The sequence below is a fragment of the Salvelinus sp. IW2-2015 genome, unplaced genomic scaffold (assembly GCF_002910315.2).
Source record: "Salvelinus sp. IW2-2015 unplaced genomic scaffold, ASM291031v2 Un_scaffold1366, whole genome shotgun sequence".
NCBI classification, from domain to species: Eukaryota; Metazoa; Chordata; class Actinopteri; order Salmoniformes; family Salmonidae; genus Salvelinus; species Salvelinus sp. IW2-2015.
Window position 1 is genome coordinate 68557 of NW_019942860.1, and position 14219 is coordinate 82775.

General features: G+C 48.2%; 1 protein-coding gene and 1 long non-coding RNA gene across 2 annotated transcripts in view; both read right to left on the minus strand.

Moving 5' to 3' along the window:
- The window catches only part of LOC139024329 (uncharacterized), a 4187-nt gene extending 3658 nt beyond the window's left edge, over nt 1-529 (minus strand). The window contains exon 1 of the long non-coding RNA XR_011475619.1: nt 404-529. This is a non-coding gene — a long non-coding RNA (uncharacterized lncRNA). The remainder of the gene's footprint in view (nt 1-403) is intronic.
- The window catches only part of LOC112070562 (tumor protein 63-like), a 24766-nt gene extending 14221 nt beyond the window's left edge, over nt 1-10545 (minus strand). The window contains 5 exon segments of the mRNA XM_070439030.1: nt 7582-7651; nt 7654-7697; nt 9559-9670; nt 10054-10190; nt 10427-10545. Of these exon segments, the coding sequence (XP_070295131.1) occupies nt 7582-7651; nt 7654-7697; nt 9559-9670; nt 10054-10190; nt 10427-10500 (437 nt within the window). The 5' untranslated portion in view covers nt 10501-10545.
- Nucleotides 10546-14219: the final 3674 nt, after the last annotated feature.

Below are 14219 nucleotides of genomic sequence, written 5' to 3' on the forward strand. Positions count from 1 at the left end.
ACATGGAACCTCTCCCCATAACATTACTAATGTCCATCCCACATGGAACCTCTCCCCATAACATTACTAATGTCCATCCCACAAATGGAACCTCTCCCCATAACATTACTAATGTCCATCCCAAATGGAACTCTCCCCATAACATTACTAATGTCATCCCACATGGAATCTCTCCCCATAACATTACTAATGTCCATCCAAATGGAAATCTCTCCCCATAACATTACTAATGTCCATCCACATGGAACCTCTCCCCATAACATTACTAATGTCCATCCCACATGGAACCTCTCCCCATAACATTACTAATGTCCATCCCACATGGAACCTCCCCATAACATACTAATGTCCATCCCAATGGAATCTCTCCCCATAACATTACTAATGTCCATCCACATGGAACCTCTCCCCATAACATTACTAATGTCCATCCCACATGGAACCTCTCCCCATAACATTACTAATGTCCATCCCAAATGGAACCTCTCCCCATAACATTACTAATGTCCATCCCACAATGGAACCTCTCCCCATAACATTACAATGTCCATCCCACATGGAACCTCTCCCCATAACATTACTAATGTCATCCCAATGGAACCTCTCCCCATAACATTACTAATGTCCATCCCAAATGGAACTCTCCCCATAACATTACTAATGTCCATCCCACATGGAACCTCTCCCCATAACATTACTAATGTCCATCCAAATGGAACCTCTCCCCATAACATTACTAATGTCCATCCCAAATGGAACCTCTCCCCATAACATTACTAATGTCCATCCCACATGGAATCTCTCCCATAACATTACTAATGTCCATCCCCAATGGAACCTCTCCCATAAACATTACTAATGTCCATCCCACATGGAACCTCTCCCCATAACATTACTAATGTCCATCCCAAATGGAACCTCTCCCATAACATTACTAATGTCCATCCCACATGGAACTTCCCCATAACATACTAATGTCCATCCCACATGGAACCTCTCCCATAACATTACTAATGTCCATCCCACATGAACCTCTTCCCATAACATTACTAATGTCCATCCCAAATGGAACCTTATTCCTTTTGTTATGTACTACTTTTTGACCAGGATCCATAGGACTGCCACAGGGCCTCGGACCTAGGACTGCCACAGGGCTCGACCTAGGACTGCCACAGGGCTCGACCTAGGACTGCCACCAGGGCTCGACCTAGGACTGCCACAGGGCGCTCGACCCTAGGACTGCCACAGGGCTCGACCTCCAGGACTGCCACAGGGCTCGACCTAGGACTGCCACAGGCGCTCGACCTAGACTGCCACAGGGCTCGACCTAGGACTGCCACAGGGCTCGACCTAGGACTGCCACAGGGCTCGACCTAGGACTGCCACAGGGCTCGACCTAGGACTGCCACAGGGCTCTGGTTAAAAAAATAGTCATTATATAGACAATAGAGTGTCACGGGGAAAACACTGTTAGGTTTGAGTCCAGCTCCAAAGACAAAACAACGAGCTCAATCAATAGACACGTGAAGTCTTGTAGAAAAACACTAGTGCTTGGTTCCTGACCAGCCCCAGCCAATAGGAGGAGAGGTCAGCCGAGAGGCGGATACTATGCAATGTGTTCTGACTGCAATACAGGTAGAACTGTGTCCCTGTCCATAACTCAATTACTAACTTCATTTTTTTTTTTACCCATAAGCAACACAAACTTAAAAAGCAACAAAGACATGAATGGTGCTTTAAAACAGGATATAGGCTATGTGTTGTATAGCCTAATCGCTGACCATCGGGGTCCCGTGTGACACAGGCGGTAGAGCATGGCGGTTGCAACACCAGGGTTGTGGGTTCGATTCCCGCAGTGGGACCAGTATGAAGAGAAAAAAAAGTACGAAAATGTATGCACTAAGTCTGGATAAGAGCGTCTGCTAAATGACTCTCAATGTAAAACATTTCAATGAAACAAACTGAATTTTGAATAAGTCAAGCGCCCTCTGCTGTTTGAGACTGGTGTTGCCACACACCTACAAAGTTTATTATTTAAAAAGAAAAAAATTAATCTGGCATGCAAAAACATCTWATATCCGACTTTTGAATGTGACAGCATCTTATCAGTAGACTGGTATGCAGAGTACTCGCCAGACAGTCTAAAAGTTGTAACATATTATGTGTTACGTAAGTAATGAATAGGAAAACAAAACGTTTTATTTCATGAACATGAAGCACCAACAGACTGTTTATCTGTTTATTTAACTCTGTTTGGAGAATGTGAGAGTGTCAATAGCGGCACAATCTCAGAGCAGGAACCCAGAGACCGAGGAGAGAGGGAGGGAGGGGGAGAAAGAGAGAGAGGTGGAGAAAGGGAGAGAGAGAGAGGTAGAAAGAGGGAGGGAGGAGAGAGATTATTAGAAAAAGTCCAGAAAGAGCGAGATGGATGAGAGGTGAAAGAGGAGCCCCTAGTCTGATTGTGGCTGAGGTTTTAGGGGCGAGGAAACTGAAGGGAGGAGGAATGTGAGGATGAGGTGAGTCTCAGGAGGTACTGCATCGTCTCCTCTGCTCTGCTGCTAGGGGTTCCAGGAGCTCTGAACGTAGCCGGGCTTTAAGCAGACTGCAGACAGGAACCAGAGAAGAAAGAGAGAAGAAGAAGAAAGTAAGGACTCACTTTAGGAGAGTAGGAAACAGGAAACAGAGAAATAAACCAGTAGAAAGTCAAAGGTTGAGAGAAGAGAGTTACAAAATAGAGAAACAGAGCCATTTGGAAACACAGTATTGAAGAAGAAAATGAAGGATGCCCATTTCAGTGCAGTGTGGCCATTTCAGTGCCGTGTGNCCATTTCAGTGCAGTGTGGCCATTTCAGTGCCGTGTGTGGTAACATTAACTTCCAGAAGAGGGCACTATTAAACAGCAATAGTATCATAAATCGGGAGACTCTGGACTTGACTGTCCATAGAGTAAAATCAAAATCAAAACACACCTTCTGGCAGGATTTTTTATTTGATAATGCTGTGAAGAACACTACTGGGGTTAGGACTAATGGAGGTGAAAGGTCATGGAGAAGAGAGTGAAGCAACAGGATCAGAATAAAGCGCAGTGTGCAGAGATGAGGCATGAGAATCTGAACACAGTCCAGTCAACTATGCTACAAACTACAGGTTTTCAGTCTAGAGTAAATACAGCTGTTCTTGACCAGTTTGTTGAGTTTGAAGATGTTCCCCAAAACATCAATAGTGTAAAGTATAGTGTAGGCTAAATACTGTTCTGTTCTTATGAAATTAACCAGTGACGGKATTGCAGCATATAAAACCACTGGGCCCTGCCCTCCAGTGTGTCATACATGCTGCACTGCCACAACCAGCCACACTGTGGATGGGGGCGCCATAGTGCAGGATGACAGCACCTAAACTAACAGTAAACCTAAAATGGGCTACGCCTAAAACTGGCTTTTCAAACCAGGATTTTTTTTTTTAAAGCGAATGTAAGCATTATGTCAGAGTCTGACAGTTTTCTAAATGAGAAACGATAACAAAAGCAGTAATTATCATAGGGCGTCAAGGAAAGCAGCACACTATTTAAAACTATAATTTACAAATAACCGCCTTTTTCTCCCCAGCCCTTAAACTGAATGGGCGAGGACTGAGGGCAGGMGCGGACTGGCCATCTGGCATTTCAGGCAACTGCTAGATGTGCTAGTTCATTTTTAGCCCAGTGGGCCAGTCTAACTTGTTGTTTTTTTTGCGCAAAATMATCATTATCTGGTTAATAAATGGGGCCGGTGTGGGGGCCTTGAGGTGAAAAAAATTGTTCCGGCGTGTTAGAAATGCCAGGGCAGATTTCTGGTCCCAGTCCGCCCCTCAATGAGGGCGAGGGAGTGCAGCATTTGTGTATGAGAGTGTATGAAAACACTCAAGCCAATTACTGGGACTGACTGGATAAGGGATTTGGAAACGGCTGTTGTTGTGCAAACCTGGCAGAGCACCTAAAGGCGTTTCCATCAGTCTATTCAGGCTTGTAAACGAGCGTAGGTCTGATGCCAGGCTTGTAAAACAGAGCGTAGGTTTCTGATGCTCAGGCTTTGTAAAACAGAGCGTAGGTTCTGATGCCAGGCTTGTAAAACAGAGCGTAGTTCTGATCCAGGCTTGTAAAAACAGAGCGTAGTTCTGATGCTCAGGCTTGTAAACAGAGCGTAGGTTCTGATGCTCAGGCTTGTAAACAGAGCGTAGGTTCTTGATGCCGCAGGCTTGTAAAACAGAGCGTAGGTTCTGATGGCCAGGCTTGTAAAACAGAGCGTAGAGTTCTGATGTCAGGCTTCGTAAAACAGAGCGTAGGTTCTTGATGCCAGGCTGTTAAAAGAGCGTCAGGTTCTGATGCTCAGGCTTGTAAACAGAGCGTAGGTTCTGATGCTCAGGCTTGTAAAACAGAGCGTAGGTTCTGATGCCCAGGCTTGTAAAACAGAGCGTAGGTTCTGATGCCAGGCTTGTAAACAGAGCGTAGGTTCTGATGCTCAGGCTTGTAAAACAGAGCGTAGGTTCTGATGCCAGGCTTGTAAACAGAGCGTAGGTTCTGATGCCAGGCTTGTAAAACAGAGGCGTAGGTTCTGATGCCAGGCTTGTAAAACAGAGCGTAGGTTTCTGATGCCCAGGCTTGTAAAACAGAGCGTAGGTTCTGATGCTCAGGCTTGTAAAACAGAGCGTAGGTTCTGATGCCAGGCTTGTAAAACAGGCGTAGGTTCTGATGCCCAGGCTTGTAAAACCAGAGCGTAGGTTCTGATGCTCAGGCTTGTAAAACAGAGCGTAGGTTCTGATGCTCAGGCTTGTAAACAGAGCGTAGGTTCTGATGCTCAGGCTTGTTAAAACAGAGCGTGTTCTGATGCCCAGGCTTGTAAAACAGAGCGTAGGTTCTGATGCTCAGGCTCTGTAAAACAGAGCGTAGGTTCTGATGCTCGAGGTTGTAAAACGAGGCGTAGGTTCTGATGCTCAGGCTTGTAAAACAGAGCGGTAGGTTCTGATGCCCAGGCTTGTAAAACAGAGCGTAGGTTCTGATGCCCAGGCTTGTAAAACGAGCGTAGGTTCTGATGCTCAGGCTTGTAAAACAGAGCGTAGGTTCTGATGCCCAGGCTTGTAAAACAGAAGCGTAGGTTTCTGATGCTCAGGCTTGTAAAACAGAGCGTAGGTTGCTTGCCCAGGCTTGTAAAACAGAGCGTAGGTTCTGAATGCTCAGGCTTGTAAAACAGAGCGTAGGTTCTGATGCTCAGGCTTGTAAACAGAGCGTAGGTTTGATGCCAGGCTTGTAAAACAGAGCGTAGTTCTGATGCCCAGGCTTGTAAAAGACGGCTAGTGTGCTTCAGCGTGTAAAACAGAGCGTAGGTTCTGATGCCAGGCTTGTAAAACAGAGCGTAGGTTCTGATGCTCAGGCTTGTAAAACAGAGCGTAGGTTCTGATGCCCAGGTTGTAAAACAGAGCGTAGGTTCTGATGCCCAGGCTTGTAAAACAGAGCGTAGGTTCTGATGCCAGGCTTGTAAAACAGAGGCGTAGGTTCTGATGCTCAGGCTTGTAAAACAGAGCGCAGGTTTCTGATGCCCAGGCTTGTAAAACAGAGCGTAGGTTCTGATGCCCAGGCTTGTAAACAGAGCGTAGGTTCTGATGCTCAGGCTTGTAAAACAGAGCGCAGGTTCTGATGCCAGGCTGTTAAAACAGAGCGTAGGTTCTGATGCTCAGGCTTGTAAAACAGAGCGTAGGTTCTGATGCCCAGGCTTGTAAACAGAGCGTAGGTTCTGATGCCCAGGCTTGTTGTAAAACAGAGCGTAGGTTCTGATGCCCAGGCTTGTAAAACAGAGCGTAGGTTCTGATGCCAGGCTTGTAAAACAGAGCGGTAGGTTCTGATGCCCAGGCTTGTAAAACAGAAGCGTAGGTTCTGATGCCTCAGGCTTGTAAAACAGAGCGTAGGTTCTGATGCCCAGGCTTGTAAAACAGAGCGTAGGTTCTGATGCCAGGCTTGTAAAACAAGCGTAGGTCTGATGCCCAGCTTGTAAAACAGAGCGTAGGTTCTGATGCCAGGCTTGTAAAACACATGCACGTACAGGCTAGGTTCTGATGCCCAGGCTTGTAAAACAGAGCGTAGGTTCTGATGCCCAGGCTTGTAAAACAGAGCGTAGGTTCTGATGCCAGGCTTGTAAAACAGAGCGTAGGTTCTGATGCCCAGGCTTGTAAAACAGAGCGTAGGTTCTGATGCCCAGCTTGTACGACTAGGCTGATCCAGGGCTTGGGGTACATCTCATCAGAGACGAAACCCGCTCTATATCACACAACCCTCTGGGAAGCAGATGCAACTTGTAGAATGTTCTGATAAATATTAGTGAGTGACCAAAAAGCAAAAATGTTCACCTGTCAAACAGCATCGTTTAAGCCTTATCCAAATAGTCATCACGCTGATGTGTTCACTCAGCTCAAACATCATTACTGCAGTACTCAATGTTACACAACCCTACATCTCAGTAACAGGCTATGTATTCCACCAAAAAAGCTATCACGCTCAAATCAGGGTGGTGTTGAATCCAAAACAAAAGTGAAAACTAACATTTCACAACTTCGAGTGCTTTCCCTTGAATAAGCTTCATATGCTGCAGTACACAGTCTTTCTTTTAATTCATAGGCAAACTAGTCAATCAAGTTCGAATGTCAACCGTAGAGCACATGCAGAAGGTTAAGAGACAAAACAAGGAACCAGAGGTTAAGCTGAGGGGGGGGCGGGACCTTGTTTCCAGCTTAGTGGTGTTCACACTAGTGTTGTAAGCCTTGTGGAGTCTAGCTCAGTGGTTTCAGTAATACTTTATCTAATAGATCGGTCCGACAGAGGGTAGTACAGTAATCCTTTATCTAATGGACCGGTCCGACAGAGGGTAGTACAGTTAATCCTTTATCTAATGGACCGGTTCCGACAGAGGGTAGTACAGTAATCCTTTATCTAATGGACCGGTCCGACAGAGGGTAGTACAGTAATCCTTTATTCTAATGGACCGGTCCGACAGAGGGTAGTACAGTAATCCTTTATCTAATGGACGGTCCGACAGAGGGTAGTACAGTAATCCTTTTTATGGACCGGTCCGACAGAGGGTAGTACAGTAATCTTTATCTAATGGACCGGTCCGACAGAGGGTAGTACAGTAATCCTTTTATCTAATGGACCGGTCCGACAGAGGGTAGTACAGTAATCCTTTCTCTAATGGACCGCGTCCGACAGAGGGTAGTACAGTAATCCTTTATCTAATGGACCGGTCCGACAGAGGGTAGTACAGTAATCCTTTATCTAATGGACCGGTCCGACAGAGGGTAGTACAGTATCTTTTATCTAATGGACCGGTCCGAAGAGGGTAGTACAGTAATCCTTTATCTAATGGACCGGTCCGACAGAGGGTAGTACAGTAATCCTTTTCTAATGGACCGGTCCGACAGAGGGTAGTACAGTAATCCTTTATCTAATGGACCGGTCCGACAGAGGGTAGTACAGTAATTCCTTTAATCTAATGGACCGGTCGACAGAGGTAGTACGAATCCTTTCTCATGGCCGGTCCGACAGAGGGTTGTACTCACTGTTTCTGCAGGAGGTTCTGCTGCTGCTGCCTGTATGACTCGACAGTGTGCTGAGGCAGAAACTGCATGATTCCAGTGACTCTTTGATTTTGACCAAAATCTCATAGATTTCACGCCTTTAATCTACAGAGACAGAGAGAGAGCGAGAGGGGTTGGTCAGCAGCTGGGACAATCCACACGATAAATTTAATGCAGACATACAGAGATGTATATTATATTGTTTGATAGAAAACATTCACATACATGACCAAAAGTATGTGGACACCTGATCGTTGAACATCTCATTCTAAAATCATGGGCTTAATATGGATGTTGGTCCCCCTTTTGCTGCTATAACAGCCTTCCACTCTTCAGGGAAGGCTTTCCACTAGATGTTGGAACATTGCTGCTATAACAGCCTCCACTCTTCTGGGAAGTCTTTCCACTAGTGTTGGAACATTGCTGCTATAAACAGCCTCCACTCTTCTGGGAAGGCTTTTCCACTAGATGTTGGAACATTGCTGCTATAACAGCCTCCACTCTTCTGGGAAGGCTTTTCCACTAGATGTTGGAACATTGCTGCTATAACAGCCTCCAGTCTTCAGGGAAGGCTTTCCACTAGATGTTGGAACATTGCTGCTATAACAGCCTCCAGTCTTCAGGGAAGGCTTTCCACTAGATGTTGGAACATTGCTGCTATAACAGCCTCCAGTCTCAGGGAGGCTTTCCACTAGATGTTGGAACATTTCTGCAGGGACTTGCTTCCATTCAGCCACAAGAGCATTAGTGAGGTCGGGCACTGATGTTGGGCGATTAGGCCTGGCTCGCAGTCGGCGTTCCAAATCACCCCAATGGTGTTCGATGGGGTTGAGGTCAGGGCTCTGTGCCCAGACAGTCAAGTTCTTCCACACCGGTCTCAACAAACATTTCTGCATGGACCTCGCTTTGTGCACGGGGGCATTGTCATGTTGAAACAGGGAAAGGGCCTTCCCCAAACTGTTGCCACAAAGTTGGAAGCACAGAATCGTCTAGAATGTCATTGTATGCTGTAGCGTTGAAATGTCCCTTCACTGGAACTAAGGGGCCCAAACCATGAAAAACAGTCCCAGACTATTATTCTTCCTCCACCAAACTTTACAGTTGGCACTATGCATTGGGGCAGGTAGCGTTCTCCTGAAGCGTGATTCATCACTCCAGAGAATTGCGTTTCCACTGCTCCAGAGTCCAATGGCGGCGAGCTTTACACCTCTCCAGCCGACGCATTGAGAAAGGTGATCTAAGGCTTGTGTGCGGCTGCTCGGCCATGGAAACCCATTTCATGATGCTCCCGACGAACAGTTATTGTGCTGACGTTGCTTTCAGAGGCAGTTTGGAACTTGGTAGTGAGTGTTGCAACCGAGGACAGACGATTTTTATGCGCTACGCGCTTCAGCACTTGGCGGTCCCGTTCTGTGATCTTGCGTGGCCTACCACTTTTTGGATGAGCCGTTGTTGCTCCTAGACGTTTCCACTTCACAACAGCACTTATAGTTGACCGGGGACAGCTCTAGCAGGGCAGTAATTTGACAAACTGACTTGTTGGAAAGGTGGCATCCTATGACGGTGCCACAATGAAAGTCACTGAGCTCTTCAGTAAGGCCATTCTACTGCCAATGTTTGTCCATGGAGATTCCATGGTTGTGTTCTCGATTTTTATACACCTGTCAGCAACGAGTGTGGCTGAAATAGCCAAATCCACTAATTTGAAGGGGTGTCCACATACTTTTGTATATATTAACGTATATAACAAGGTTGCTTTTGCCAGTATGGACAGAGGACTTTTATTCTGAAGTTCGGGCTCTTATTTTGAAACACTCCCCTAATAAATGTTTTCATCTGGGTTCTATTTCTATCGAACAGACAGTATCAGAACTTCACAGGGTCAATCAATTCCATAGTTTATTGAACATCGTCATGGGGTGGTCAGTTAATTCTCTGGGGAAATCCCAGCTGAATGACGAGAGTGTGGCCAGACTGTAGACACTTACGGGCAGACAGAACACTTCCTCATCTGTAGATCTTCTCTTCTTGATGGAGGACATCTGTATTCCATGAGAGACCTGGTGGAAGGCTGAGGAGGGGGACAGAGGCCTGGTAAGTACCTGGGTTGGTACACCTGGGATGATGCTAACTTTATCCTACGTATTAACCTCAGCAAGCATAGGATGGAAAACAAGCACAGAGCAGGGGGACACAGCACAGAGCAGGAAGAGGCAAAGCAGGAGGAGACGACGCAGAGGAGGAGGAGATGACGCAGAGGAGGAGGAGACGACGCAGAGGAGGAGGAGGAGACAGCAGAGGAGGAGGAGGAGACAGCAGAGGAGGAGGAGGAGACGGCAGAGCGCAGGAGGAGACAGCAGAGCGCAGGAGGGGACACCACAGCCAAGGGGCTGGCAGCATGCAGAGTGTAGTATAATCAGAGTCAGTCCTCCAGCAGCTCCCAGCACTACTTACGGCGTTTCATACCCTCACTGGTCTTTGTTCCGTCAGTAACATGCTGCTTGCGGATGCTGTCCTCGTCCGCCTTGCGGTCCCGGCCAGGACACGCACAGATCCTGGCCTCGAAGCAYCGACGWCCKAGCACCTGACCACTAGGTGYCGAGAGAGAGACGGACCAAGACTTTTTTTTACCATCTATGAGGAGGTGGGATCAGATACAAAATACCCAATATGGACATTTCCCCCTCCCCAATTTTTTTTCTTTCTTTTCATYAATCCCGTTTGGAAGATTCCCACTCCTGATTCCGGGAATCCTCCAACTGTGGAAAGTGTCCAGAATATTGCAACCCTATAGTAGCCACTGACAACAAAAAACAAAATGTCTTACTCTCTGGCTTCCAGGGTGACGATGATGAGTATGGGGCGTCGGTTCATGCCTCCCACACAGCTGGAGTTACACATGAAGTTGTAGAGGATGGTGGTGAACTCTGTGCCCACCTGGAAGAGGACGAGAACAGCAGGTCAAATGAATGGAAACACCTCATAAACATAAATGATTTTAAAAGACTGAAGAAAATAAGTGTTCGGTGGTTGTAAACACACAGGTAGTACACATCTGACCATCTGAATATAAGCACTGCTTTTTATATATATATATGACAGTGGTAGTAGTGTGTTGAGTGTTTAGACCAGAGCCGTTGAGGACACAGGTAGTAGTAGTACACACTATGGGCCCAGTAGGGGTGAGGGGCTGTTGAGGACACAGGTAGTAGTAGTACACACTATGGGCCCAGTAGGGGTGAGGGGCTGTTGAGAACACCAGCTGCTGGGCTGACTGTCACTGACTGATTGGATGGGGGGGGGGGGCTATGAGAGGGCCAGTACGTGAGGATAGCCAGATTTACAGAAGATCAGGGGCCCAGACTCTGCTGTGACCCCGTCTGAGACACGTAGGGTGTTGCAGACAGATAGACAGAGTGGTGGTTGTGATGACAGAGGGGACAGAGGGGACCAGGGGTACTGGAGGACTGTCTGTTCGCCCCAGGGCTGGCGGGGGGGGGGGGGGGGGGGCTTGTGGTGATATGGGGGACAGGAGGGGAAACTGGACAGTGAGGGCTGGATACTCCACCAGCTAGCCTGAGGGTGGGGGGCTTGGTGGTGGATTGATGGGGAGCAGGAGGGGGAACAGACTGGACAAGGGCTGGCTATTACTTCGCCGGAGGGGGGGGGCTGGTGGTGATAGGGGGACTAGGAGGGGTGACGCAGGACTGGACAGGAAGCTGACTACTGCTGGGAGGGGGGGGGCTTGGTGGTGATAGGGGGACATGGTAGGGGACAGACGTGGGCAGGGCTGACCTATAACTGAGCCGTGGAGGGGGGGGCTTGTGGTAGATATGAGGGGACCAGGAGGGGAGACTGGACAGGGCTGACTATAGCGTGCCGGAGGGGGGGGGGGGGTGGTGGTGATATGGGGACAGGAGGGGACAGACTGGAAGCAGGCTGCCTGGGGAGGGGGGGGGGGGCTTGGTGGTGATATGGGGGACAGGAGGGGGACCAGCTGGACAGGGCTGACTCTACACTGCCTGGGGGGGGGGGGCTTGGTGGTGATATGGGGAACAGAAGGGGACAGGACCGGACAGGGCCTGACTCCTAACACTGCCTGGTGGGGGGGGGGCTTGGTGTATGATGGGGGGGGGACAGGAGGGGACAGACTTGCGACAGGGCTGACTCCTACACTGCCCTGAGGGGGGGGGATTTTAAGGGAGGGCCCAGACCCGGCGGCGTGAGCTTGTCTGTCTAGCGCTGGGGAAGGGTTGTAGGCCGGGAGTACTGTAGTCTACCTCGGAAAGGTTGGTAGGAGGGGGACAGTTACTGTAGGCCGCTCCTGGGGGGCTTGTAGGGGAGGGAGTCAGCTGTTAGACTCTCTGGGGGGGCGCTTGGTAAGGGAGGGGAGTACGTAAGCGCCTGAGGCTGGGGGGCTCCGTAGGGGAGCCAGTACACTTCCTGGACGGCCCGTGTATGGGGTCGCTCAGTATAGGCGTGAGAGTGGCTGGTTACCCTCCACTCGGGAGTCACGGGGTGACGTGGGAGGGGGCTATCTGACCGTACAAAAACACAAAATTACCAGTTAAGGGCCGTTATCCAAATGATAGCATAAATACCGGCTGCATGTTCAGAATCAGACGAAGATAAATAAGCCTCCTGTGAATCGATGCGTTTTTCCATCAAGAGGTAGAGTGGTTATAGACATCATGTATGCACAGGAAGCATCTGAGGGGGCTAAGGTTTACGTTATATAACATTCATGATACAGAAGCAATCTGAGGAGTAAAAGGCGTTAGTTTAATAACATCAATGATCCAAGGAAGGCATCTGAGGGGTACAGGGTTACGTTAATAACATCATGTAGCAGGAAGCGCAGGTCAGAAGTAAAGGTCTAGGGTTAACTAAGCCGTCATGATACAGGAAGCCATCTGGAGGGTAAAGGTGTAGTTGTAATTACACGGTCGATGAATCACAAGAGGAGCAGGATCTGAGTTGGAAAACGGCTTAGGATGTATATGAACGTTCATGAAATGACAGGAACGCATCTGAGAGGTAAAGGTTAGTTAATAACTGTCAATGATACAGGGAGCGATCCTGAGGGAAAAGGTTAGTTGTAATCGAACGCGTCGGATGAATAATGCAGGAAGCATGCTGTAGGTAGAAGGTTTACGTTAATAACGGTCTATGGAATCCAGGGCGGCATCCTGAGGGTAAAAGCGTTAGTTAAGGGTAACATCATGAACAGGACAGCCCATCAGGAGGCTAAGAGGTTAGTTACATAACGGTCCAATCGATACAGGAATGCATCAATGAGCGTAAAGCGGTTCACGTCGGTAATAACCAGGTCGCATAGTACAGGGCAAGCGATCGAGAGGCGTAACAGGGTAGGTTAGAGTACCCACACGACCACATCTGATACCACCACAGCGAACGCATCCGTGAGTAAGCATCAACATACTACACATCACCATATACACACACACATAACGTCATGGATACGCAGGGAGACACGCCATCTCGACCGGTCACCACCAGTTACAGACAGATACAACTCATGAGACACCAGCTCGCGACCCCTCGGCCGCCACACACACACACATCTGACGGTAAACCAACAACCCAACTACACCACACACACAAGACACTCACAGACACTACGCGGACTCCTGGGCCGTACAACGGTTCCTTCTACTAACGTCAACCACAAAAGCAATCACACAATAAGCCACAACCCACCAGGAACACCTATAGGGCCAATATACCAACTTCCCCCACACCCACCAACATAACGTACTACATACCATGCTCGGGAGCAATCACCGAGGCGTAAAGGGCAATATACATACATTCACAGAAATTCATAGATAACAGAGAAGAGGCAAAGGCATCGGGAGGGGGTTAAAGGTTAGTTTAATAGAGCGTTCAGTATACGGAAGCAGATGAGTAAAGGGGTTAGGTTTGAATAACGGATCCTGGGATAGTCCAGGAAAGGCATCCTGAGGTAAGGGTTAAGTAAATTAACGGTCATGATACAGGGAGGCAGGTCTGAGGTAAAGGTTAGTTGAATAAACGGTCATGATACACTGGGAAGCATCTGAGGTAAAGGGTTAGGTTAATAACGGTCAATGATACCGGAAGCAATTGAGGTAAAGGTTAGTTAAAGTCGCAGTGAAATACAGGAAGCATCTGGGGCGGGGTAAACAAAACCCTTGATGCCAGCGCCTGTGATCCAAACCTTGGTAACTAAAGTGCTCCCACTGCAAGGCAGCAAGTTTCCCTGAGAGATCAGTTAACCTAGACCGGTCCGCTGAACTCGAAAACAGCAAAAAATATGTTTGCATGTTCATATGTGCTACTCAACAACCCTTATACGTGGGCTTAAAATGTCCAGAAATAAAAGATGTTTCTGATAGTTTTACAGTCTTCGCATAAAACACGCATAATATGTATCCAATTCCTGCGGTGTTTTAGGAAAGCGTGTTCGAGAGACATAAACCCGTCGTGTGAACGTCCCTCGGCTGAAGCTCGTGGTTGGGGCACGGCGTTTGACCCACCTCGGCTGACTGTGGCTCTGCTTCTTGTAAACTGGGCCATGGCTCTGTGAACGGCCGCCCTGCGGGGCGGTTGCGTCAGCA